This window comes from Somniosus microcephalus, chromosome 2 (assembly GCF_052327205.1).
Source record: "Somniosus microcephalus isolate GS21.2 chromosome 2, FLI_Smic_1.0, whole genome shotgun sequence".
Lineage (NCBI taxonomy): Eukaryota > Metazoa > Chordata > Chondrichthyes > Squaliformes > Somniosidae > Somniosus > Somniosus microcephalus.
This window is the reverse complement of record NC_140988.1, coordinates 375745621-375773356: the sequence shown is the minus strand read 5'-3', so window position 1 is coordinate 375773356 and position 27736 is coordinate 375745621. Positions and strand designations below refer to the sequence as shown.

The window sequence follows — 27736 nt, the reverse complement described above, 5'->3', positions numbered from 1 at the left end:
GCACAGTCATTGGTGTAATGGAGGAAGAGGTCAGGGAGGTAGCCTGAGCAGGTTTGGAACAAAAGGATAGATGTAGCTGGGACCCATATGAGTTCCCCGTTTTATCCTTCTATCTGGAGGAAGTGAATGGAGTTAAAAGAGAAGTTGTGCAGAGTGATAACAAAATCAAACAAGTGAAGGAGGGTGGCAGTAGCTGGGGACTGGTAGGGCTGCTGCTCAAGGAAGAGGCTGATGGCCTAGACACCATTTTGGATTTTCTGCCACACCAAGCAGTACACTGAGCCAGCCGGGGGGAGCTACACAACGTCACAGAAAAATCTAGCGGACAAGTCATTAATGCATCATTAAAATTAAAACATAACCAATTTCTCTGTACAATGATAAACATGAGTAAATAGAAACAGTGAACTAATTTTAGTCAACTCAAAATAGATTCTTTTTGAGTCTGTGCTCAATCTTCCTGTGGCGACCCAATGCTTCAAATTGGGAAGACACAAGAACAGCATTCAGCTGGCATCAGCCACAATTTCAGTCACTCTTGTGTTACTGTGACAAAATGGAGGAATTCGTCATTTTACTGTATACATTTTATGTATGTGATTTAAAAACTGGCTTCTGACAGAGTTCCTCTAAGAAAAGTTCATTGTTTCGAAGGCCAGTACTGATTTGAGACATCTGCACATCCAATAAGAAATGCCTGCCCTGAAAAATGTCTTTGCCTGTGTTCAGAGATTAATTAAGCCGACGGCTGCTGGACAGTTTTACGCTTGTCTCTTTGAAATATCTTTGAATGCGACCTCTCTGATGGCTGTACGTTAAGGGGGATGTTTGGGAGGGGGACAGCGATGTCCCAAAATGAACAATTCAACTTTTAGATTTTTGGGCATCAAGGGATATGGAGATAGGGCAGGAAACTGGAGTTGATGTAGAAGTTCAACCATGATTTTATTGAATGGTGGAGCAGGATTGATGGGCTGTATGGCCTACTCCTGCTCCTATTTCTTATGTTCTTATGTAACTTCAACGGTGCCAGCTCTGTTGAATTCTCAGGTGGTGATTTGATCTTCGAAGAGTGGGCTACAACATGAAAGACTTCCCATGGCAATAATCACAGCTCTAGATTCTCAGCTTCAGTGCTATGGGCCTAAATTTGCCAGTCATTGTGCTTTCAGAGGTTCAGCTACTTCCGTCTGCTCCACATGTGCATCGCTGACCCCAGCCTAATTTCCAAGGTCAACTCGTTAACATAATCGGGAGAAGACTCCCTCTGGAGTGCCACCAGGGATTGTCATTATGCATGTGGGAAGGTAGGGGGGGAGGTAGGAATCTTCACACTACTGCAGTAAAGTCCTGCAACACCTTCAACAGCTCGAAGAAGGAACAGAAACGACATGGCGACAAGGGCATACTCTAGATGGCATTCTGCTAGTATTAACAACAGGGCGGTGTAGGTACTTATTATGTCCGTGTGTAATTGAGACACAGACTGCAGGAGTTGGTTACAACAGGTGTTTACTGAGTGGAGACAAAATTGGAACTACTATGCAAAGTTACTACACAGGCTTATATACTGGGGTGGTCACTACTGGTACTGCAGTATACAGGGGCTGCAGAATATAGTTCCTTCTGCAAAGTACATACACTACAATTCCTCCCCTTTTAGCGAAACAGTACATAACATTCGATTAATAATTAAATAACATATTTACAATTACAGTTGCTAGATACATTAGCTGAAGTTAAGCAATGATAAGTTCAGTCTTTGAGGAGGCTTCCTGATTCTGTCTGGATAACGCCTCTTTGGGGTATCAGGTTCTTCTGGCAAAGTTGATTCGGGATCAACGGCGTTGTTTGGTTCGCCTGCTTCCAATATCACCGATTCTGAGGTAGATGCAATTGGTACTTCGGTTTCATCACCAGGTGTATCGGATCGTGGTGTGGAATTGACGTTTTCCAGTGACTCTAGAATCTGGTCAGCATGGCGTCTTACAATGCTCTCTCCAACATCCACGGTATACATTAGAGGTCCTTGCCGTGTGCAGATCGTTCCTGGCTGCCATTTCTCTGTGCGGTAGTCCCGGGCCAAAACTGGTTGACCTATCTTAAAACTCCTGGTCGGCCTTTCATTCATATTCTGAAACTGCCTGTTCTCCACATCTCTTCTGATGTTTAGCTTAATCAAATCCAAGCGGCATCGTAGTCTTCGATTGAAGAACATCATGGCTGGAGTTTGGTTGGTAACCGCATGTGTCGCATTCCGGTAGGCAAACAAGAAGTTATCCACCTTGTGTTGTAGGGGTATGTCTTCATTACACATTGCCTTGATAGCCTTCTTGAATGTTTGAACGAACCTCTCAGCCAATCCATTGGTGGCTGGATGATATGGGGTGGATGTGTAATGCTTAACACCATTGTTCTTTAAGAACCTCCGGAACTCTTCAGACACAAACTGTGGTCCATTGTCGGAGCAAATCTGTTCAGGCAGCCCATTTCTGGCGAATATGGTTCGTAAGACTGTGATAGTTTTTTCTGTGGTGGTGGAGGACATCTTTATTACCTCTGGCCACTTTGAATGTGCATCCACCGCAATTAAAAACATCGAGTCCATAAATGGACCAGCAAAATCAATGTGCACCCTTTGCCATGGAGATGAGGGCCACTCCCATGGATGTAGAGGGGCTTGTGGTGGGGTGTTTTGGACCTTCTGGCATCCTGTACAGCTCTTGGTCATCTCTTCAATTTCTCTATCGATTCCCGGCCACCACACAAACGCTCTGGCTAAGTTCTTCATTTTTACCCCTCCCAGATGACCCTCATGAAGCTCATTGAGCATTCTATCCTTCAATTTGGGTGGAATTACTACTCTGGATCCACACATCAAGGTTCCTCTGCACACTGACAGCTGTTCTCTTAGAGTCATAGAGTCATAGAGTAATACAGCACAGATAGAGGCCCTTCGGCCCATCGTGTCCATGCCGGCCATCAAGCCCTGTCTAATCTAATCCCATATTCCAGCATTTGGCCCGTAACCTTGTATGCTATGGCATTTCAAATGCTCATCCAAATGCTTCTTAAATGTTGTGAGGGTTTCTGCCTCCACAACCCTTTCAGGCAGTGAGTTCCAGACTCCAACCACCCTCTGGGTGAAAAAGTTCTTTCTCAAATCCCCTCTAAACCTCCCGCCCTTTACCTTGAATCTATGCCCCCTAGTTATTGACCCCTCTACTAAGGGGAAAAGCTCCTCAGCATCCATCCTATCTATGCCCCTCACAATTTTGTACACCTCAATCATGTCCCCCCTCAGCCTCCTCTGCTCCAAGGAAAACAAACCCAATCTGCCCAGTCTCTCTTCATAGCTGAAGCGCTCCAGCCCTGGTAACATCCTGGTGAACCTCCTCTGCACCCTCTCTAACGCGATCACATCTTTCCTGTAGTGTGGCGACCAGAACTGCACACAGTATTCCAGCTGTGGCCTAACCAGTGTTTTATACAGCTCCATCATAACCTCCTTGCTCTTATATTCTATGCCTCGGCTAATGAAGGCAAGTATCCCATATGCCTTTTTTACCACCTTATCCACCTGTTCCGCCGCCTTCAGGGATCTGTGTACCTGCACACCCAGATCCCTCTGACCCTCCGTCTTGCCTAGGGTCTTTCCCTTCATTGTGTATTCCCTTGCCTTGTTAGACCCCCCAAAGTGCATCACCTCGCACTTTTCCGGGTTAAATTCCATTTGCCACTGTTCCGCCCATCTGACCAACCCATCTATATCGTTCTGCAGACTGAGGCTACCCTCCTCGCTATTTACCACCCTACCAATTTTAGTATCATCCGCGAATTTACTGATCATACCCTTTACATTCATATCCAAGTCATTAATGTAGACCACAAACAGCAAGGGACCCAGCACCGATCCCTGTGGTACCCCACTGGCCACAGGTTTCCAGTCACAAAAACAACCTTCGACCATCACCCTCGGCGAGAATGCTGGCAACAGTGGTTCGCCATGTGCTGGCCATCCCTTCACCGTTAAATCATAGACCCTGGAGAGTGTCGGGTCATTTCGTGTTTCCTTTTCTATGTTTGCATTCGTCACAGGTAGACATTCGACTATGGTCGAGTGGAATATCTCCACAGGATCCACTGCAGGTGCTTCTTCCACCATCGGCAACGGTAGGCGCGACAATCCATCAGCATTCCCATGCTGTTTAGTTCCTTTGTACTCAATGTCATATTGGTGTGCCCCTAGGAAAAGGGACCACCTCTGTAGCCGTTGTGCTGTCATTATCGGGACGCCCTTCTGAGGGTTGAAAATGGAGACAAGAGGTTGATGATCAGTTAGTAGAGTAAATTTCTGACCGTGCAGGTAGTGATTGAACTTCTTCACCCCCCACACCAGGCTGAGGGCCTCTCTGTCAATCTGGGCGTAGTTACGCTCGGCTGAAGTTAACGAGCGTGACGCAAAAGCTATCGGCCTCTCTGAACCATCAAGGAGTTTATGTGACAGTATCGCTCCAATGCCGTAGGGAGACGCATCACACGCCAGTCTTATCGGTAGTGATGGGTTGTAGTGAGCCAATACTTCTCTTGAAGTGATTAGGTCTTTACGCTTCTGAAAGGCCCGCTTACATTCATCGCTCCATTTCCATGCTACTCCAGTTTGTAGTAGGGCGTTCAGTGGGTGCAGAATTGTGGACAAATTCGGCAAAAACTTATGGTAGTAATTCACCAATCCTAGGAATGACCTCAGTTGCGACACATTTTCAGGCGCTGGAGCCTTAACTACCGCTTCAATTTTGTCAGGGGACTTATGTAACCCCTCTTCATCAATCACGTGGCCACAATACGATATCTGTTTCTTAAAAAACTCGCACTTGGGGCGATTGGCTCGTAGCCCGTGTTCTCTTAGTCTAGTGAGCACCTGCTCTAGGTTGGCAAGGTGTTCACTGTCATTTTCACCTGTCACTAGGATGTCGTCCAAGTAACACTTGAGTCCCCGGAATCCCTTGCAGGACTTGTTCCATCGCTCTTTGCCATATCGCCGGAGCTGATGCTACTCCGAATACCAGTCGATTATACTGGTAAAGACCTTTGTGAGTGTTTATCGTGAGATACTTCCTAGAGGATTCTTCAATCTCCATCTGCAAATATGCTTGTGCTAGGTCAATTTTTGTAAAACGCTTCCCTCCAGATAGTGAGGCGAAAATATCTTCTATCCTCGGAAGAGGATACTGTACTGTGTGAAGGACTGGGTTCACCGTCACCTTGAAGTCCCCACAGATGCGAACCTTCCTTGGCTCCTCAGACTTATTGTTTAAAGTTTTTTTCATGACAGGAACGATGGGTGTCGCCCACTCGCTCCAGTCTACCTTAGATAACATGCCTGCATTCTCCAGATTCTCCAGCTCTGCCTTGACGGCTGGGCGAATTGCATACAGTACCGGTCTTGCTTTGAAAAACTTGGGAATTACATTCTCTTCTATTTTTATCGAGGCGGTTACGCCTTTAAGAGTTCCCAGTTCTTGTTGAAATACCTCTTTAGCGTTAGCTAAGATTTTTGACAATCTTCCAGGTGTGACGTCGTCATCCTTTTTACCAGCCACAGTCAGTGCCTGAATGGAGTGCCAGTCTAAACTTATCTTTCTGATCCATTCACGCCCCAATAACGGTGGTCCACCATCTTGCAGTATGTACAGATACAATTTCTGTATTTCTTTGCCGTTGTATTCGACAGGCACCCTTATTTTCCCTCTGGGGTATACTTTCTGCCCCGTATACTTCTTCAAGACAATGGATGTCTCTTTCAAGGGTATGTGTGAGAATAGCCGCTCGTAGTCTCGTCGATTCATGACGGTCAGGGCTGATCCTGTATCCAATTCCATTTTGACTTGGGACCCTGCTATCGTGAGGGTGATCCAAATGGTTCGGTGATCCTCTTTCGCGATTACGTTGTGAAGTTTGAGACAGCTTAGTCTCTTGTTCCCGGGTTCACTATCGCTCTTCTGGTCTTCGGAACTACTGTCCGTCGTCTTTTGTACTTTCCTGTACTGTTCCTTAGTAGCCTTTTTGTTGTCGTTAGTCTTCTTTCCAGACCTGCAAACTCGTGCAATGTGTCCCATCTTTCCGCATTGCCTGCATATTTTGTCCTTGGACCAGCAGTCCTTCTGGTCATGGGTTGTTCTGCCGCAGCGATAGCATTTTTCAAATCCCCGTGTCATTTCATGGGTGCAGTATTCCTGTGGCTTTTGCTGTATTTCTGCAGCTCCCCTTGCTGCTGCTTCGTACGATACTGCCAAGCTGAAAGCCTTATTCAGCGTCAGCTCTTTCTCTGAGAGTAACCTCTTCTGGGTTCCTTCACTCAGGAGTCCACAGACAAATTTGTCCCGTAGAGTATCTGTCAGTCCTGCTCCGAACTGGCAGTGCTTTGATAGCTTGCGTAGTTCCGTAAGGTAATCAGCATTGCTCTCATCTTTATGCTGATTTCTCCTGTGGAATTTAAATCTTTCTGCTATCAGCAGCGGCGTAGCATTTAGGTGTTCCTGTAGGATATCAACAATTTTGTTAAAACTCTTCGCCATCGGTTTGGCTGGAGTGATCAGGTTCCGCAATAGGCCGTACGTTCTTGCGCCCATTAAGTTTAGTAGTACCGATGCCTTTTTCTCATCGGCTACTTCGTTTGCCTTGCAATATACTTCGACTCTTTCCACATACGTGGTCCAGTCTTCTATTGCACTATCGAAGACAGTGATATTGCCAGTCTTCGGCATCTTGGAAATCTAAGATGGCGCCTCCCGTGCTTTGCCTTCTTCCCCGATTGAACAAAATGGCGCCTCCCGCGCTTTGCCTTCTTCCCCGCTGGATTAAGATGGCGCCTCCCGCGCTTTCTGTCTTCTCCGCTGCTGCTAGCGCTGTTGCTGGTGTTTTTATGCCTTGATGGCGACGCCCTATGATCTTCGCGCAGTTCCCCCCCACGCTGCTGCTAACGCCGCTCTCCGCGGTCCCCGTGGCAAACTGCAGCTCCTCGCGACTTTCTGCGCTTCTAATTTCTTTTATTTTCCCGTCGTCAGAGCAAACCCTACGGGACACTTTCCTCCCTCTTCTCGGGTCTGTACGCTGCCCGGCTTTGTAGCACCGGCCACGCCCTGTGTGCTCCACCCTCTCTCTCTCTCTCCTCTTCCCGACAACGCTGCTCGGCCCCGTTGAAAAGCCACCCGATCGAGCTCTAGCCCGCCGCAGCCCAGGAAGGATCAGTGTACTACCTGCCACCAGCCCGATTAGCTGGAACACCATAGACAGGATAACCAAGCCCCGCTCTCGACAGCCTCTCCTGCAAATCTTCAAATCCGATGAATCAGAGGCGGTTGCCCACGGCCGACGCCCGTTTCTTCTGTTTGTTTTTTTTTCTTTCTTCCTTCTGGCCTCGACCTCTGACAACTTCGCTTCAGGGGTGGATCCCCATGACGTGGTGCAGACTGTAGGTAAGTTCGGATCTGCTCGTCGCCAGTATTGTGTCCGTGTGTAATTGAGACACAGACTGCAGGAGTTGGTTACAACAGGTGTTTACTGAGTGGAGACAAAACTGGAACTACTATGCAAAGTTACTACACAGGCTTATATTCAGGGGTGGTCACTACTGGTACTGCAGTATACAGGGGCTGCAGAATATAGTTCCTTCTGCAAAGTACATACACTACAGTACTCAGTGAGAAGGAAGGATTGGCTGTATGGAGCAGGAGGCATCCAAGAGCAGTGGCTGACAACAGCTGGTAAAGGGAGGTGACTGACTGTGATTTCTGTGAAGTGCCACTCCCAGGTGTGAAATGCCGAAAAAAAGTTCAACATCCTAACAAGGATGGGCAAGGCATGAGAAGTCACATGCAGCTTCCCAGAAGTCTCTGTACTTCCATGTCTGTTGTCACCTCACCACTTAACCACAGTGCACTCCAGGCTTCTCTTAAGCGGCATCAGTACTTACCCCAGTTCACTGCCTTAGCAATACCATCCTACTGCTATACAGGGCCCTTTACTCACAACCTTACCTGCATGCTCCCCTTTGAAAGCATAACTTACAGTTTGCAAGCAGCATCAGTTCTTTGCCTGCTCTGTCTGTTTATTCATGGGTATCACTGCATATGCAGCTATAATCATGTCCTTTACACAGCCTGCACTCTCCTTTCAGGAGAAGTAGGCACATATGGGGTCGATTTTCCTGGAGCCATCAGGCGGGGTTTCAGGCGTTTCGGGGGGGGAAATCCTGAATTCGGGGGTCCCGACACCATTCCGCCCAAAACCCCGCTCCACGCAAGTTTCAGAGGCGGCAGGTACCCGCCCCGTTCTGGGACCCACCGACCCCAGGCAGGAAGGGATTAGTGCCAATTAACTGCCTGTTAACAGGTAGTTAACAGGCAGTTTTTAGTCTAATCCCTATTTTAAGGGGTGTCGTGTGGGATTCCCGACGGCTCCAAACCACGCCAGATTAGAGCAGGCGGGCCGTCGGGTTGAAGGAGTTGGAGGGGTCACGATGTCGGTGTTCAGGTGAGTGATGGGTGCATGAGTGCAAAGGTAAGTGTGTTTGGTGTGTCTATAAAGTGTGTAAAGAACTTTTACTTACCTGTACTTACCTTAACAGCCTTTCTTCCTGTAGGCTTCGGGAGCACATCACTCAGCCGGCACTTAAAGCTGAATGGCTGCGATCTGTGAAAAGTGACAGCCTTCAGCTTTGAGTGCTGCTGAGAGTTCTAACTGAGTCTGTGCAGAAGGACTCATGTTAGAACTCAGACTGTCAGTGTTTGGCAGCTTCAAACAGCTGTGAAACACTGATATTTCATCTGTCAAGAACTCTTGACAGATGAAATTGCAGTCTGTGACGTCACCTGTTGCTGGGTGGCCTTTAATTGACAGGGTCAATCAAGGGAAAATTGCACGGATTGGTCGGACGTCGATGTAGGCGGGTCTAAAACCCGAAAGTTGTAGTCCCGCCTTCTTCCCGACAGCTTCGGGAAAATCGACCCCAATGTGAGGGGTGGTCCAGCAAACATCAAGCCACTGATCCCCTAGAAGAAAGAAGCCCTGGAACTTCTGGCAGGCCTGTAGGTGAATGAATTGCAGATGACGTGGGACAGTAGGTGCTCTTTAATCTGTTGCTGCAAATCCTCCAAAATCTACCCTATCGAATCTTTTTAACATTTAAAGACCTCAATTAGATCACCCTTCGATCTTATAATCGCAAGGGAATGCAAACCAAGTTTATGCAACCTGTCCTCATAACCTAATCCTCTGAGCTCCAGTCTCATTCTGGTGAATCTGCACTGAACCCACTCCAAGGCAAATATATCCTCCTGAGATGCGGTGCCAGAATTGAATGCAGTACTTCAGATGGAGTCTATCCAGAGCTTTGTACAGCTGTAACATATCTTCCTCCCCTTTGTAATCCAGCCCCTTGAGATAAAGGCAAGCATTCCATTCGACTTTTTGTACTTGTCTATTGACTTTTAATGATTTGTATCCTTGGACCCCTAAATCCCTTTGTTCTTCTACAGTTCCTATTTTCTCACCATTTAGAAAATACTTTGATTTATCTTTCTTGGGTCCAACATCGCATACTTGGCCACATTGATCTTCATCTGCCATAGTTTAGCCAACTCACTTAAGCTGTCTATGTCCCTTTGTAACTTCTTGATCCATCTGCACTGTTTACTGTATGTACGGAACTCCCATAAGTATGAATGGGGATCACTTAAAAAATACACGAACACATGAAATAAGTTTTTTTTTTAATTTATATTTAAAATTAATTAATTTGCCATTTCACGGGCCGAAGTTGGGCAAATAGTGCCACTCTCCACCTGCGGAAGCCCTTTTCCCGGGGATCCAGAGGATCTATGGAGAAGATTCTTGACAAATCGCAAGTTCCGGGTTTTCGCACATGCGCTTCACATGCCTAAACCCGGAACTTGCGCGACTCCTACGGGCAAGTGCACACCTCGTACACACCCATAGGGGTCACAAATTACGGCCCACATTTTTTAAAACAGAAACCTTGTAGTAGAGCTAGGAGGAGCAGGAGTGCTCACTCCCTACTCCACAGTAATCACTAATGCCACGTCCCCCATTGCCACAACACCCACCACCCCCCGGCCAGGACTTAACCTTAGAGCAGCTGCTGGCAAGGCAAGCAATGTAAATCAGGTCATCCAAATAATATAAATGAGATTCAAGGCCCAATTTTGGTTTGGCCTTTGGCCTCCTGCCTGAAAATGGGCCATTGTAGGAACTGGGGTTCCTAGCCGAAGAATTGAGATCGACTCAGAAAATCAAAAACAATAAAATTTAATGAACAAACAAAGCTGTACAGGAAACTGTAGGATACAATGCAAATAGGTCTGGTCTGCTTGAAAGCCTCTCTGAAACTACCAGAAGGTTCCGAGCTCAACTGCTAGCAAGTTCCGAGCTCAACTGCTAGCAGGTTCCGAGCTCAACTGCTAGAAGGTTCCGAGCTCTACTGCTAGAAGGTTCCAAGCTATGACGTCATCACGTTCTTCCCGCCGTTGAGAGATCACGTGACGGACGGCATGACGTCATCACGCGGAGTACAGGAAAGAAGCCCTAGTACAGTTAACAGATACATTAAAGGTGCAGCCCCCAGCTGTACTACATTGCTGTAAAAGGAATGATATACAATTGTCCGTAATCCTCTGGTGGTTCCGCCACACCATGACCAATTTCTAGGCCATTATGTCTCACTGCTTCTGTATAATTTTATTTCTAAATAGATCTGACTATCTATTTTAACCTACACAGATTGGTTTGATTGTGTGGTGCTTTCCACCTTTCAGACAAGAAAACATGGTGGACAGCCACATGATTTCTGGTCGCTGATATCACAGTAGGAAGGTAATATTAATCTTGGGTATTCTGCAAGATCTGGTTCTTTGGAGGCTTGGTTTGTTTATGGAAACTGCCTTTTGCTGTGAACACGTCAAAATCATTGGAAGAAAGTCTGATCTTTTAACAACTGCATCACAGCTGGCCCCACATGGTATTCTCTATTTCCAAAATGTGTCTCTTCACCAATCATTACTATAGGGACGATCTAGTGTAGTTCATGTAAAAATAACATGGTCTACATGATTTATTTGTTTCTCAAATGTAGCTTGCCTGAAATGTGATGTTCAGGAGAGACTCATCAGTCCTGCGCTCCTTCCTGGACAGACTGACTTCGTTGAGAAAACAGAGAGCCTCAGAGACTTCCAGAACACAAACAAAGCGACAAACCCAGGAGCCCTGCAGCAGAAACTCCAAGTTGTAAAGTAGGTAGTCTTCTTTTGACCAATATAGCACGCCCAGTCTAAAGTCAGTATCACATCAAGGTGTTCAGATAGTGTAGTGTCCGCGTATAAATAACACACGGACTGCAGGAGAATGGTAATAACAGGTGTTTACTGAACAGAGGGTATGCTGGAACTAACTGTACAAATTACTGCACGGTGTTATATACAGGTGTGGTCACTACTGGTACTGCAGTATACAGGGACTGTAAAAGATAGTTCCTCTCTTAAAGGTACATACATTACAATTCCTCCCCTTTTAGATAAACAGTACATAACATTCATTTAACAATTAAATAATAACTAATTACAATTACAATTTTCTTTGTACTATATACATCAGCTGAAAGTAATCATTTATAAATTCAGTCTTTGAGGAGGCTTCCTGATCCTGTCTGGATAGCGCCTTTCTCGAGTATCCTGTTCTTGCGGTGGAGTCGATTCTGGCTCATTGTCATTGGTTGGTTCGTCAGCTTCCAATACCACTGATTCTGAGGTAGACGCAATCTGTACTTCGGGTTCATCACCAGGTGCGTATGATCGTGGCATGGGTTTGACTTGTTCCTGTGACTCTAGAATCTGGTCAGCATGGCGTCTCACGATGCTCTCTCCAATGTCCACTGTGTACATTAGTGATCCCTGCCGTGTGCATATCGTTCCTAGCTGCCATTTTTCTGTTCGGTAGTCGCGGGCCAAGACTGGTTGCCCTATCTTGAAGCTCCTGGTTGGCTTCTCATTGATGTGCTGGAATTGCTTATTCTCAACATCTCGTCTTATGTTTGGTTTGAGCAAATCCAGGCGACATCTTAACCTTCGGTTAAAGAACATCATGGCTGGAGCTTGGTTGGTGACTGCATGTGTCGCATTCCGGTAAGCAAACAAGAAATGATCCACCTTGTGTTGCAGTGGTATGTTGTCGTTATACATCGCCTTTATCGCTTTTTTAAAGGTTTGAACAAACCTCTCAGCCAATCCATTTGTGGCTGGATGATATGGGGCGGATGTGTAATGCTTTACCCCATTATTCCTCAAAAACCTCCGGAAATCCTCGGACACAAACTGTGGTCCATTGTCGGAGCAAATCTGTTCTGGCAAGCCATTCCTGGCGAAGATGGTCCATAGGACTGCAATAGTTTTCTCCGTGGTGGTGGAGGACATTTTGATGACCTCTGGCCATTTCGAATGTGCATCCACGGCGATTAAAAACATTGAGTCCATAAATGGACCAGCAAAATCAATGTGTACCCGTTGCCATGGAGATGAGGGCCACTCCCATGGGTGTAGCGGGGCCTGTGGTGGAGCGTTTTGGACTTTCTGGCATCCTGTGCAGCTCTTGGTAATTTCCTCGATTTCTTTATCGATTCCCGGCCACCACACAAACGCCCTGCCTGGCTAGGCTTTTCATTTTCACCCCTCCCAGATGACCCTCATGAATCTCATTGAGCACCCTATCTCTCAACTTGGGTGGAATTACCACTCGGGATCCACACATCAAGGTCCCCCGGCACACTGACAGTTGTTCTCTCCTTGGCGAGAATGCTGGCAACAGTGAGTCGCCATGTGCTGGCCACCCCTTCACCGTCAAATCATAGACCAGAGAGACTGTCGGGTCATTTCGGGTTTCCTTCTCTATACTTGAGTTTGTAACAGGTAGACATTCGACTATGGTCGAATGGAATATCTCAACAGGGTCCACTGCAGGTGCTTCCTCCACCGTAGGCAGCGGCAGGCGCGACAGCCCATCAGCGTTTCCATGCTGTTTCGTGCCCTTATACTCTATTTCGTATTGATGTGCCCCTAGAAAAAGGGACCATCTTTGCAGCCGTTGCACCGTCATCACCGGAACGCCCTTCTTTGGGTTAAAAATGGAGACAAGAGGCTGGTGATCAGTCAGTAAGGTGAATTTCTGCCCGTGCAGATAGTGATTGAACTTCTTCACCCCCCACACCAGGCTGAGGGCCTCCCTGTCAATCTGGGCGTAGTTACGCTCAGCTGAGGTTAATGAGCGTGACGCAAAGGCTATTGACCTCTCTGAACCATCAAGGAATTTGTGCGACAGCACCGCTCCAATGCCGTAGGGAGACGTATCACATGCCAACCGAATCGGTAGTGTTGGATTGTAGTGGGCCAATACTTCTTTTGAAGTGATTAGGCATTTACATTTCTGAAAGGCACGCTTACACTCATCACTCCATTTCCATGCTACTCCAGTTTGCAGCAGGGCGTTCAGTGGGTGCAGAATTGTAGACAAATTTGGCAAGAACTTATGGTAGTAGTTCACCAACCCGAGAAACGACCTCAGTTGCGACACATTTTCTAGTGCTGGAGCCTTGACTACTGCCTCAATCTTGCCTGGGGACTTGTGTAACCCCTCTTCATCAATCACGTGGCCACAATACGAGATTTGTTTCCTGAAAAACTCGCATTTGGGGCGGTTGGCTCGTAGCCCATATTCTTGTAATCTAGTGAGCACCTGCTCCAGGTTGGCAAGGTGTTCACTGTCATTTTCGCCCGTAATCAGGATGTCGTCCAAATAACACTGGGTCCCCGGGATCCCTTGCAGGACTTGTTCCATCGCCCTCTGCCAAATAGCCGGAGCTGATGCTACCCCGAATACCAGTCGGTTGTACTGGTAAAGGCCTTTGTGAGTGTTTATCGTGAGGTATTTTCTAGATGCTTCTTCTACCTCCATTTGTAGATACGCTTGGGCCAGATCAATCTTCGTAAAGCGTTTCCCTCCAGATAGTGAGGCGGAAATATCTTCTATCCGCGGAAGTGGATATTGTACTGTGTGAAGGACTGGGTTCACAGTTACCTTAAAGTCCCCACAGATGCGAACCTTCTTCAGCTCCCCAGGCATGCTGCTCAATGATTTCTTCATTACAGGAACGATGGGTGTGGCCCACTCGCTCCAGTCCACCTTGGAAAGCACACCCGAACGCTCCAGACTCTTCAGCTCTGCTTCGACGGCTGGGCGGATCGCATACGGTACCGGTCTGGCCTTAAAAAATTTTGGGTTTGCGTTATCTTCAATTTTTATTGTTGCCGTTACGCCTTTTAGAGTCCCAAGTCCTTGCTGGAACACCTCTTTCGCGTCAGTTAGAATTTTTTGACAGTCGTCCAGGTGTGACGTCGTCATCCTTTTTGTCAGCCACAGTTAGCGCCTGAATGGAATGCCAATCCAATTGTATTTTTCGGATCCATTCACATCCCAATAATGGTGGTCCTCCATCTTGTAGTATATATAGATACAGTTTCTGTGTTTCCTTGCCGTTGTATTTAACGGGCACCCTTATTTTTCCTCTGGGGTAGACTTTTTGCCCCGTGTATGTCTTCAAGACAATGGACGTGTCCTTCAAGGGTATGTGTGAGAATAGCCGCTCGTAGTCTCGTCAATTCATGACTGTTAGGGCTGATCCTGTGTCCAATTCCACCTTTACTTGGGACCCTGCTATCATGAGGGTGACCCAAATGGTTCGGTGATCCTCCTTTGCGATCACGTTGTGTAACTTTAGACAACTTAGTCTCCTGCTCCCGGAGTCATTATCACTCTTCTGATCTTCTGAACTACTGTCCGTCATCTTTTGTACTTTCTTGTACTTTTCCTTAGTAGTTCTTTTAGTGTTGGTTTTCTTTCCCGACCTGCAGACTCGTGCTATGTGTCCCACTTTTCCACATTGCCTGCATACTTTGTCCTTAAACCAGCAATCCTTCTGGTCATGGGTTGTTCTGCCGCAGTGATAGCACTTTTCTGCTCCATATGCCATTTCATTGGTGCTATATTCTTGCAGTTTCTGTTGTATTTCCGCAGCTCCCCGTGCTGCTGCTTTGTAGGATACTGCAATGCTGAAAGCCTTTTCTAGCGTAAGGTCCTTTTCCGAAAGTAGTCGTTTCTGGGTTACTTCACTTTGGAGCCCTCAGACAAACTTATCCCTTAAGGTCCTGCTCCGAACTGGCAGTGTTTCGATAACTTGCGTAGTTCCGTAAGATAGTCAGCATTACTTTCGTCTTTGTGCTGGTTTCTTTTATGGAACTTAAATCTTTCTGCTATCAGCAGCGGTGTAGGGTTTAGATGTTCCTGTAAGATATTGACAATCTCTTCAAAGCTTTTCTCCATTGGTTTAGCTGGGGTAATTAAATTCTGCAATAGGCCGTACGTTCTCGCGCCCATCAAATTCAATAATACCGACGCCTTCTTTTCATCGGCCGCCTCATTTGCCTTGCAGTACACTTCAATTCTTTCCACATACGTGGTCCAATCTTCTATTTCGTTGTCGAAAGCAGTGATGCTGCCACTCTTCGGCATCTTGGGTGGTTTAAAATGGTGCCTCCCGCGCTTTTCCTTCTTCCCCAATGGATTAAAATGGCGCCTCCCGCGCTTTTCCTTCTTCCCCCCGCTGCTGCCAACGCTGCTCCTAGCGTTCTAAATAGTAATGGCGGCGCCCTGTGGATTTTGCGCGCTTCCCTTGCGCTGCTGCCAACGCCGCTCTCGGCGGTCCTCGTGGCAAATGGCGGCGCCTCGCGGCTTTCTGCGCGTCTCTTTTGTTAATTAATTTTCTTAGTTTTATTCTTCTTCGTCGCTGTCCACTGCGCGTCTCTTTTCCTTCCCCCTTTTTTATTTTCTTTAACGCTGCCCGGCTCTTGAGCACCGGCCGCGCCCTGTGCGCTCCACCCTCTCTCTCTCTTTTTCTTCCCGACGACGCTGCTCGGCCCCCTTGCAGAGCCGCTCGATCGAGCTGTAGCCCGCCGCAGTCCGGGAAGGGTCAGCACACTACCTGCTACCAGCCCGATTTGCTGGAACACCTTGACTGGAGAACCAAGCCCAGCTCTCCACAGCCTCCCCTGCGATTCTCTGAACTCTGATGGATCACTGGGCGGTTGCCCGCGGTCGACGCCTGTTGCTCTGGCTTCGACCTCCAAGAAGCTTCTTTTCAGGGATGGATCCCCGTGAGGTGATGCAGTACTGCAGGTGAGTTCGAACCTGCTCGTCGCCACTGTAGTGTCCGTGTATAAATAACACACGGACTGCAGGAGAATGGTAATAACAGGTGTTTACTGAACAGAGGGTATGCTGGAACTAACTGTACAAATTACTACACGGTGTTATATACAGGTGTGGTCACTACTGGTACTGCAGTATACAGGGGCTGCAAAAGATAGTTCCTCTCTTAAAGGTACATACATTACAGATAGTTTAGTCCATGGCCTCGTGCCCTTCCAATCTCTGTAACCTCCTCCGGCCCTACAACTCTCTGAGATCTCTGCACTGCTCCAATTCTGGCCTCTTGTGCATCCCTGATTTCCTTCGCTACACAATTGGGTGGCCATGCCTTCAGCTGCCTAGGCCCTACGCTCTGGAATTTCCTCCCTAAACCTCTTCACCTCTTTACCTTTCTTCCTTTAAGCCACTCCTTAAAACCTTTGACCAAGCTTGACCTGTCATAATATTTCTTTACAAAAGCAAAATACTGCGGATGCTGGAAATATGAAATAAAAACAGAAAATGCTGGAAATACTCAGCAGGTCAGGCAGCATCTGTGGAGAGAGAAACAGAGTTAACGTTTCAGGTCAATGACCGTTCGTCAGAACTCCTTTATGTGTCTTTCTTTGTGTGTCTCGATGTCACATTTTGACTGATTATACTCCTGTGAAGCACCTTGGGACATTTTAATATGTTAAAGGTGCTATATAAATGCAAGTTGTTGTTTATATATATGAAAATATAAACCCCAAAAATACAAGCACCAGCTTTTTAATGCAGGTGGCAACAATAACCTGCCATTGTCCCTTCACATACAAAATATCTCACATTAATCATAAAAGGAATGGAACGCCAAGGGGAGGGAGGTTAGAGAAGATGACTGAGGCTTGGGTGAAAAGCTAGGTTTTAAGAAGATGTTTGAAGGAGGAAAGTGAAGATAGAATAACAGCACTCAACTCCCCCAAACTTATAGATTCTGAACCACACCAGCAGTCTAGCCTGAACCCCACCTGAAATATACTTTAGCCTTTGCCAGCCTGCTCACCACCTCGGGCTGTCGCTCTCCCCGCCTTGGTCTTTCCCCTGTCTATTATCCGCTTCAGCCACTCGTTGGCTCAGCTGCTTCCCGTCCATCAGTCACCTCGGTTCACCACCTCAGGCCCCCGCCCCTTCTCCACCCCCCACCAACCAAGGCTACTCACTGCCTCAGTCAGTCCCCCATCTCCATTGACCCCCACGTTTAACCTCAGCCGCTCACCATCGCAGACGCTCCCCCATCTCCACCTCTGCCCCCCCCGCCCCCCCACCACTAACCTCGGCTACTCATCACCTCAGTCAGTCCCCTATCTCCACCTCTGCCCCCCCACCACTAACCTCGGCTACTCACCACCTCAGTCAGTCCCCCATCTCCACCTCTGCCCCCCCACCACTAACCTCGGCTACTCACCACCTCAGTCAGTCCCCCATCTCCACCTCTGCCCCCCCACCACTAACCTCGGCTACTCACCACCTCAGTCAGTCCCCCATCTCCACCTCTGCCCCCCCCACCCCCCCCACCACCACTAACCTCAGCTACTCATCACCTCAGTCAGTCCCCCATCTCCACCGAACCCCACCTTTAACCTCAGTCAGTCACCATCGCAGCCACTCCCCCATCTCCACCTCTGCCCCCCCACCCCCACCACTAACCTCAGCTACTCACCGCCTCAGTCAGTCCCCCATCTCATGGCCTGCAACTGCACTGCCCCCACCCCACCCAAAAACCCCAAGAAAAACCCAACCACGTAATGGAATTTTATTTTTTTTTGTTTCAAAAATATACTTTATTCATAAAAATTTGTTCAAATACATTACAATACAGCCCACATCACATTTCATGTGGTACAATACAACGTGGCATTCCGTTTACAAAGACAAATTGCAATACATTTTCATTACACATTTCAATACTTGTTAAAATACATTACAATACAATCTACAAATCCTATTACATCTAGCATAATACAGATGAATGCAGTACTCTATTTACACAAACAGATTTCAAGTACATTTTCATTTAAGCATCATACAGTCCAAGGGAGCTGGGGTGCGTTGGACGTTTCGCTGCTCCCGGTGTCCCGGAGCTGGGGTGTGTTGTTGCCTCCGGTGTTCTGGAGTGGGGTGGTCTTTTCTGTCTCCTTTTCTTCCGTTGCGCTTTGCCGCTTTTTCTGTTGGTGGCGGCTATTCTTCAGTTTATATTCTAAACGTGGGCGTGGCTAGAAGTGGACCGCAGCTTTAATGTGGAGGCAAAAGGGAGCTTTCCTACTCCTTCTGGCTCCACATTCAGGTATGTACTTACCTTTTTGGTGGGATCCCTTTAAAGACCTGGTGGTTTGGCTGCTCTGTGCCTGAGAAAACTAACTGCAACATGTACAGCACATGTTACGATAATGCGGCAACCAATTTCGAAAACAGACCTGAAACAGGCGTTCGTCCCCCCGATCTTCATAGGCAATGGGCCTAATGGCTGTTTCAGGTGGGTGACTACAGGTTGCCCGAGCCAATATCACGTGCGGCACATACCTAGCACGGAATGAAAATGTGCACACCATATTGGATACATTTTTCACCTCAAAACCGGATGCCGTGCAGCCAAAATTCAAGACCGAGATGCTTATTAAAATTCTTACCTTATAGGGCTCTGAAATCTGACGGTGTCTGTGAATCTGTATTCTATGGGCTCCCTCTTATCATCAGACCCACAAACTGCTGGAAGCTGGATTGGGATGAACTGGAGACAAACCACCAAAACTTTCATGCGCTCTGTCACACTTTGAAGGTAGGAACAAGAGCACAAAATCATTACCAAATGGGTTATAAATGTAGAGTAAGGGCAGGAGCAGAACATTTTATAGCTGCAATGTAACAAGGTCTGAGACTAATTTCACTGCTGCATTTTTGGCTCCGTTTTCACTAAACCTAATGGAAAGCATCAAACATAGAATCATAGAATGGTTACAGCAAAGAAGGAGGCCATTCGGCCCGTTGAGTCCGTGCCGGCTCTCTGCAAGAGCACTTCAGCTAGTGTCAGCTGTGGCTCAGTTGGTAGCACACTCGCCTCTGAGTCAGAAAGTTATAGGTTCACAGTCCTACTCCAGTGCTGAGGGAGCGCTGCACTGTCGGAGGTGCCGTCTTTCGGATGAGACATCTTTCGGATGAGATGTTAAACCGAGGTCCCGTCTGCTCTCTCAGGTGGACATAAAAGATCCCATGGCACTATTTCAAATACAATATTTATCCCTCAACCAACATAACAAAAAACAGATTATCTGGTCATTATCACATTGCTGTATGTGGGAGCTTACTGTGTGCTAATTGGCTGCCATGTTTCGCACATTACAACAGTGACTCCACTTTAAAAATACTTCATTGGCTGTAAAGTGCTTTGAGACGTCCGGTGGTTGTGAAAGGCGCTATATAAATGCAAGTCTTTCTTTCTTTTCCCCATAGCCCTGCAAATCTTTTTCCTTTGAAAGCCACATTTGATTCTGTTTGCACCACCCTTTCAGGCAGTGCATTCCAGACCATAACCACTCGTTGCATTAAAACGTTTTTCCTCAGGTCGCCTTTGGCTCTTTTGCCAATCACCTTGAATCTGTGTCCTCTGGTTCTCAACCCTTCTGCCAATAGGAACAGTTTCTCTCCATCTACTCTGTCTAGACCCCTCATGATTTTGAATACCTCTATCAAATCTCCTCTCAACCTTCTCTAAGGAGAATAACCCCAGCTTCTCTAGTTTATCCACATAACTGAAGTCCCTCATCCCTGGAATCATTCTCGTAAATCTTTTCTGCACCCTCTCTAAGGCCTTCACATCCTTCCTAAAGTGCAGTGCCCAGAATTGGACACAATACTCCAGTTAAGGCCAAGCCAATGTTTTATAAAGGTTCATCATAACTTCCTTACTTTTGTACTCTATGACTCTACTTATAAAGCCCAGTATCCCATATGCTTTTTTAACCTCTTTCTCAACCTGCCCTGCCATCTTCAACGATTTGTGCACATGTACCCCCAGGTCTCTCTGTTCATGCACCCCCTTTAGGATTGTACCCTTTAGTTTATATTGCATCTCCTCGTTCTTCCTACCAAAATGTATCACTTTGCACTTTTCTGTGTTAAATTTCATCTGCCACGTGTCCGCCCATTCCACCAGCCTGTCTATGTCTTCTTGACGTCTATCACTATCGTCTTCATTGTTCACTCTAATTCCAAGTTTTGTGTCATCTGCAGATTTTGAAATTGTGCCCTGTACTCTCAAGTCCAAGTCATTAATATATATCAAGAAAAGCTGATCCTAGAACCGACCCCTGGGGAACACCACTGTATACCTTCCTCCAGTCTGAGAAACAACCGTTCATCACTACTCTCTGTTTCCTGTCACTTAGCCAATTTTGTATCCATGCTGCCACTGTCCCTTTTATTCCATGGGCTTCAACTTTGCTGGCAAGCCTATTATGTGGCACTTTATCAAACGTCTTTTGGAAGTCCATATACACCACATCAACCACATTGCCCTCATTGAAAAGCTCATTGATTCACAAATGCAGACCCCCATATTGTAGGCTTTGAGATGACAGCCTCACTCACTTTTTTTATATTAATGATTACCTTATATGCCAGCAGTTGTAAGTATAGGTGCACCAGGTAGAGTAGCTGTAGTAAGAGTCATAGAATCATAACGGCACAGAAGGAGGCCATTTGGTCCATCGAGTCCGTGCCGGCTCTCTGTAGAGCAATCCAGTCAGTCCCATTCCTCCGCTCTATCCCCGTAGCCCTGCAAGTTTATTTCCCTCAAGTGCCTATCCAGTCTCCCCTTGAAAACATTGAGTGTCTCCGCTTCCACCACTTCCATCGACAGCGAGTTCCAGGTCCTCACCACTCGCTGCGTAAAAAGGTTTTTCCTCACATCCCCTCTGTATCTCTTGCCCAAAACCTTAAATCTGTGTCCCCTAATCCATGTACCATCAACTAGTGGGAACAGCTTTTCCCCGTCTAGCCTATCCAAACCCGTCATAATCTTGAACACGTCTATCAAATCACCTCTCAACCTCCTTTGCTCTAATGAAAACAAATCCAGCTTCTCCAACTTGTCCTTGCAGCTAAGATCCCCCATCCCCGGAACCATTCTGGTAAATCTCCTCTGCACCCTCTCAAGTGCCTTCACATCCTTCTGTTAGTATAAAATATATATCCACATATTAAAGATTGATTCTGCAGTAATTGTAATGGCTATACAAGGTCTTGCCTGGAATATTAGAGAAATTACTTCATTAATCATCCATGAGAAGAGATAAGAAATTCAGTGGCTTAGTTGCGCTGTTTTTTCAGCTTAATTCACCCGAAATTGGTGTAACCAGCGTAAAAGATCGCAGAATTTTAAGCTCAAATTACGTTCAGCACAACTCAAGTTTCCGCGATCTCTTCCGCGATCTAGAGCGTCTAGAAACATCACTCTAGAAGCAGGCCCTGCCCACGAAACTGGCCACGCCCCCAGGGTGAATTGATCACCATTTGGAGTTTCTACTAATTGCGTTCATTTACGGGCCCTTTAGGTGGCTCTAAAAGTTTAGCTGGTTCTTTTGGGTGCAAGTACACTAATAGGAACGTTTTAAAGGATTTTGAATATATATATTTTTTAAAATTTACTAAGAAACTGACTACGGTATCCCAATATTACTAGCAAATGGTTCTGGTTTTTTTAAAGTCATATTCAGTAATTTAAAATTGGATTACTCACAGGTAGTGGATTGACACTGTGATTGAAAATGTTTGTGATTAAACCCATTTTCAGCAGTATTAATCAAACTGCACCTAGTTTTTAAATATATTTGCTCTTAAATATATTTGCTTTATTTTGTAAAGCGAATTTTTCTTTTAAATTACGTTTTAAAATCGCTGCTCGATTGCACTGGTTCGTGGCAGATTTTGTGTTTACTAATATGCAAATGATTTTGAGCGGAAACTACATTTCAAGGAGAAAAAAACACTTTTCAAAACGGGCGCAATTTGTGCCCATTTCGTTGATTGTGCCCAAAGCGGAAACTCCATTTCCTACATTACAACAGTACCTACACATCAAAAGTACTTCATTGGCAACTATCGTACCACACCGCGAATATGCAGTCTCCAGAGAATACAACCTCCACACCAGCAAAGACATGCTGATCCAGGCCGACTTGCACAGCCTACCACCAATCCATGTCAAATCTGGAAGGCCATTTTGGACCGTCGCTGAAGCCCTTCAGAGATCTCCCCTCAGCCTTGATGACCGATGGCAAAATGCTTAGAAGAACTATGACATACGGAATGGATTCCTTATAGAGGACCCCACAGTACAACCTGAAGGATCAAACCTTCCTTGCAAATAGTGAACAACCATAAACCATCCTCAAAACCAGTCATGGTAGATGCTGCCACCTTCTCCATAGATGGAAGATTAAAGAATCCCCATCACGCGACTGTGGAGCTGCTAATCAGACCTTGGAGCACATCATTGAGCACTGCCCTCAGAGGAAATTCACAGGCAGCCTACAGGATGTCCACGCTGTTACACCGGAAGCTTGGGCCTGGATATCTGACTTAGATATTGACATTTGATTTGCTTTGCTACTACCATATGAAAGAAGAAGACTTCATCAGGTGTGAAGCGCTTTCAGACGTCCTGAGGTTGTGAAAGGTGCGATATAAACACGTCTTTCTTTTTCTCTCTTTTTTAAATTCGTCAATGAGACGCCAGGGAGTAATCTGGTATGAATAGGGTAGCAAAATACTGCGGATGCTGGAAATCCGAAATAACAACAGGAAACGCTGGAAAAACTCAGCAGACCAGGCAACATCCGTGGAGAGAGAAACAGAGTTAACGTTTCAGGTCGAAGACCCTTCGTCAGAACTGAGAAAAAGGCAGGAAATGAAACATTAAAAGGCCAGTTTGGGGGCTGGGAAATGGGGGGAGGGGATGAAAGAACAAAGGGGAAGGTCTGTGAGAGGTGAAGAGACATTAAGAGATATTCAAGGCGAGACGAGATGGTAATAGGACAGGTTAAGAAACAAAGGATGGCTCTAGATGAAGTGTGAAATGCGCTGGCAGAATGAGAGACAGCTGCCATGTGGGAGAGAAAAAAAAAGGAAAAGGCACAAACCAAAAGTGTGGATAAAAAAATATATAAAAATATGATAGGGGCTGAGGTTATGATCTGAAATTGTTGAACTCGATATTGAGTCCAGAAGGCTGTAAAGTGCCTAATTGGAAGATGAGGTGCTGTTCCTCGAGCTTGGTATGAATAGGGGTTGTGCTATGAATGGAAGAGATAAGACTTCAATTCTACAGAGAACTAATGAGCACTCTTGTGTGAAATGTCCAGCGTGTAATAAACAACCTGTTAAGTATGTGTATTGTATTGAACAATTAACACAAAGACTTAAACGTATAACTCAAACAGGTCTTTACTGGTTGGAGGTAGGGACTATACATAGGTCTTTACTTCATGCCCACAGGCGGGAACTGAGGGGAGATCAGTACCCACAGTACTATTTATACCCCTATGGCCAGGAGTGGTACTGCGTATCACTACGCCCAACAAGTAGTGCAGTCCTGTCCATAGGTTCAAAGTAGCACACATATTACATACACAACATTCCTCCCTTCCTAGCTTTACAGTCATCTCCCCATTTAACATAACGTAATAACATATATACATATATAACTTCAGGTTTACATAACAGAATAACATAGATACATAGATAACTTCATGTCAAAACAGATCACAGATTCAGTCTCTGCGGAAAACAGTTCACAGATTCAATCTCTGTGGTGGAGTCGGTTCACGTTGCTGGAGTGACTCATTCAATAGTCCTTCCATGGATTTAACAGTTTGAACTTCCGAACTGAATTGGCTCCGTTCGGAGGGACCACGTGTGTGATCTGGTAGAGGTAATAATGGTTCAGATGGGTCATCTTCTGTTTCGACTTTTCCTTTTCTGCTTCTTGGAGACTCTCTGGGCTCCACTGTCAGCTGCCAGCTGCATGCGCAGTTCCTCCTTCTCTCCCTCCTTTTTCCGTAGTAGAGCCACCTTCTCCCGATGTTCCGTAGACTTTCGGTGCTCCTCCATGATTTCTGTATGGTGGGAGTCGAAGTTACAAGTTGGGCAGGACAGGACATAGTAATATTCGGTGTCATCCTGATCTAGGCCAGCGAGAGGGTCTTCTATTTCCTCCATACCCAGCTGGGCGTTAGCCAGCTTTTGTTCCAAGTCCAGACATCTTTCCTGAAGAGACTTCTTCATGCGTACCTCTTCATCCAGCTTTTTCTGGGCTTTCAGCAAGTCGTTTACTAATGACCTCATTTGAGATTTTACTACTTCAACTTCTTTTGGAGATTGATTGATCGGACTATTCAATCCCTCTACCGGAGCAGCTGTTTCAGCGGTCTGTTGTTCTACGTTGACGTGAGTCAGCGTACTTTTGGCATCCAAGGGCTGCTCTGTTGCAGTCATCTCAGTCTGTGTTGCCACCTCAGCTCTTCCAATAACCTTTGAGAGCTCCGAACCCCTTTCGTTTGAATATTGAAGTTCGTGTTCAAGTTTTTCCCATTTCAGAGTCCTGTCCTTCAGCATATGCAGGAGTTGGCTGACCGTTAACTCCTCTGACATCAGACGTTTTGTGTGCTCCTGCTCCATTTTCTCCATCAGCTGCTTCTGTTGTCTTTCCAGATTCTCCAACTCTATATCAAAGAACTCTTTCGTTGCATTCAACTCTTGCTCACAACGGTGAAGCATTTGTTCTAATTGCTGTTGTAGTTTGAAATGGAGTTGAGTTCGAGCCCGGTGTCCCTCAGAAATGGGCACATCAGTAGACTTGCCAGACTCAGAATCCACAGTTAAACTATGTTGTTGTTGCTCAGTGGAATTCTGTGCTGAAACTTTGTCTTTTGCACCTGAGTTGGGCTTACCATCATCTGTTCCAGAGTCTGGGCCGACTATCTTCACCGAGTTCTCACTCGTTATTGTTTGTAGGAAATGCCAGTCCATATTCATTTTCCTAATCCACTCCCGTCCTAGTAGTGGAGAACCTCCTTCAGATATCACATATAAGTCCATTATTTGACTGTCTTCGCCCTTGTGGACCACTGCAACCTCTATTTTCCCGATGGGGTACACTCTTTGCCCCGTGTATGTTTTCAATATAATCCCCGTATCCTGTAGGGGAATATGTTGGAATAACTTTCCGTAATCTTTCTTATTTATGACCGTCAATGCCGATCCAGTGTCCAATTCCAGTTTTACTTGGACTCCTTCTATCTGAAGAGTGACCCAAATTGTCTGGAGGTCTGCACCCTTACCAGCGTTGAGTACTCTTAAGCTAGCCAGTTCATTACAGCTTAAGCTAGCCAGTTCATTACTGCTAGCGTCTGAATCGGACTCCTGTTCGGTCACCTTGTGTACCTTTGCGTATTTTCCTTGCGGTGACTTCTTGTTGCTGGTCTTCTTCCCTGACCTGCATACTCTAGCTATATGTCCAAGCCTACCACAAGTTCTACATTCTTGGTTTTTAAACCAACACTGGTTCTGATCATGCGTTGTCTTTCCACAACGATAACATTTGCCAGAACTCACACCCAATTTGTGTGCACTGAGCTCCGGTGACCGTAGCTGCATTACTGCCGTGCCTCTCGCTGCGGCTTCGTGTGCTGCTGCCATAGTGACCGCCTTCTCAAGCGTCAGCTCATTCTCCTCGAGCAGTCGCTTTTGTGTATCCTGTTTAAATAAACCACACACAAATTTGTCTCGAAGTGCCTCTGTCAGTCCCGTTCCAAACTGGCAATATTTCGCTAATTTACGCAATTCCAGCAAATAATCAGCATTGCTTTCATGCTGTAGCTGCCTTCTGTCATAAAATTTAAATCGTTCCGCTAGCATCAGCGGCGTGGGGTTTAGATGATCTTTCAGGACAGTAACAATCTCATCGAACGTCTTATCCGCCGGTTCATCTGGTGATAACAGGTGTTTCAATTGCCCGTATGTCTTCGCACCCATTAAATTTAATAATGTTAAAGCTTTATCTTGGTCATGAATTTTATTGGCCTTACAATAATTTTTTACTCTTTCAACATATATGGCCCAATCTTCGAGGTCACTATCAAAGGTGCTAATATTCCCGTGTTTAGGCATTGTAGATTTGCAATTTCTCAGATTTTATTTTGTTTACTTGTTATCAAAGATGGCGGCTTCCCGCTCTTGCCGTCGTCCTCCGCCCACAAAATGGCGGTTTTCCCGCGCTTGGCGGTCTTCACCCGTCCCCCGACGCCGTCTCCCTTCAGCCCCCGAGTGCGGCCCTTATCTTTGGTTCCGATCGCTGGCCCGCGCTGCGCCTCGCACTTGAAGCGGCTCCCGGCCTCTGGCTCACCCGCTCGCGCGGCTCTTGCTTGCTCGCTCCCTCCCGGGCTCTGGCTTACCCGCTCGCGCGTTTCACCGCGGCTCTTATCAGGGATTGCGATCGCCCTTATCTTCTCCAACTTCCCCAGCCCTGTCTTTGCAGCCAACACTGCACGGCTTACCCCACCACCTAGGTTGAACAAGGAAACTGCAGAAAGACTTCTGTCAGTCGCTGGAAGCTGTCAGGATGTTTGCTGCACTCCAGTGCTCAGTCGCTGATGGAGGCTTCAGAGTCCTAAAGCCTGTCGCTTCTAGTGGGGTGGTGATGTTTGAAACCTCTCTTCAACTGCCGCAGGGTAAGAACCTGACTCGTCGCCAGTGTTAAGTATGTGTATTGTATTGAACAATTAACACAAAGACTTAAACGTATAACTCAAACAGGTCTTTACTGGTTGGAGGTAGGGACTATACATAGGTCTTTACTTCATGCCCACAGGCGGGAACTGAGGGGAGATCAGTACCCACAGTACTATTTATACCCCTATGGCCAGGAGTGGTACTGCGTATCACTACGCCCAACAAGTAGTGCAGTCCTGTCCATAGGTTCAAAGTAGCACACATATTACATACACAACACAACCCAAGGCCTCAAAGGCATGCACAACAAATGGTAGCAGCCAGCTACCCTTATCAGTAAATGAGCTTACGAGTCAACAGTATACACACAGAACGTGATGACATATGGGACCCACATTTGTCCTATGTAATTAAACCTGTAAAAGATACAACACACTGGAGCTCCTGGGGAACTTCAATCCTGATGGAGTCTCTGGTATGTTATAATTGGTACCTATAGCTCATATGCACTGTAAGGGGTTGTTTTATTACCTCATTGACTTGATTTAATAAAGAGTACTAGCCAGATGTTTTGATTTTTCCTAGTCTTCGAACTTGTATTAGAGGTAAAGGATGTATGACAACATCCTATGATACCCCCACATAAAGGCAATAGGGATAT

General features: G+C 46.4%; 1 protein-coding gene across 2 annotated transcripts in view; it reads left to right on the top strand.

Moving 5' to 3' along the window:
• The window catches only part of m1ap (meiosis 1 associated protein), a 108083-nt gene that overhangs the window by 34956 nt on the left and 45391 nt on the right, over nucleotides 1-27736 (top strand). For both annotated transcript variants that reach the window (XM_085975898.1, XM_085975891.1), the window contains exons 5-6: nucleotides 11153-11309; nucleotides 18985-19126. In XM_085975898.1, the coding sequence (XP_085832024.1) occupies nucleotides 11153-11309; nucleotides 18985-19126 (299 nt within the window). The remainder of the gene's footprint in view (nucleotides 1-11152; nucleotides 11310-18984; nucleotides 19127-27736) is intronic.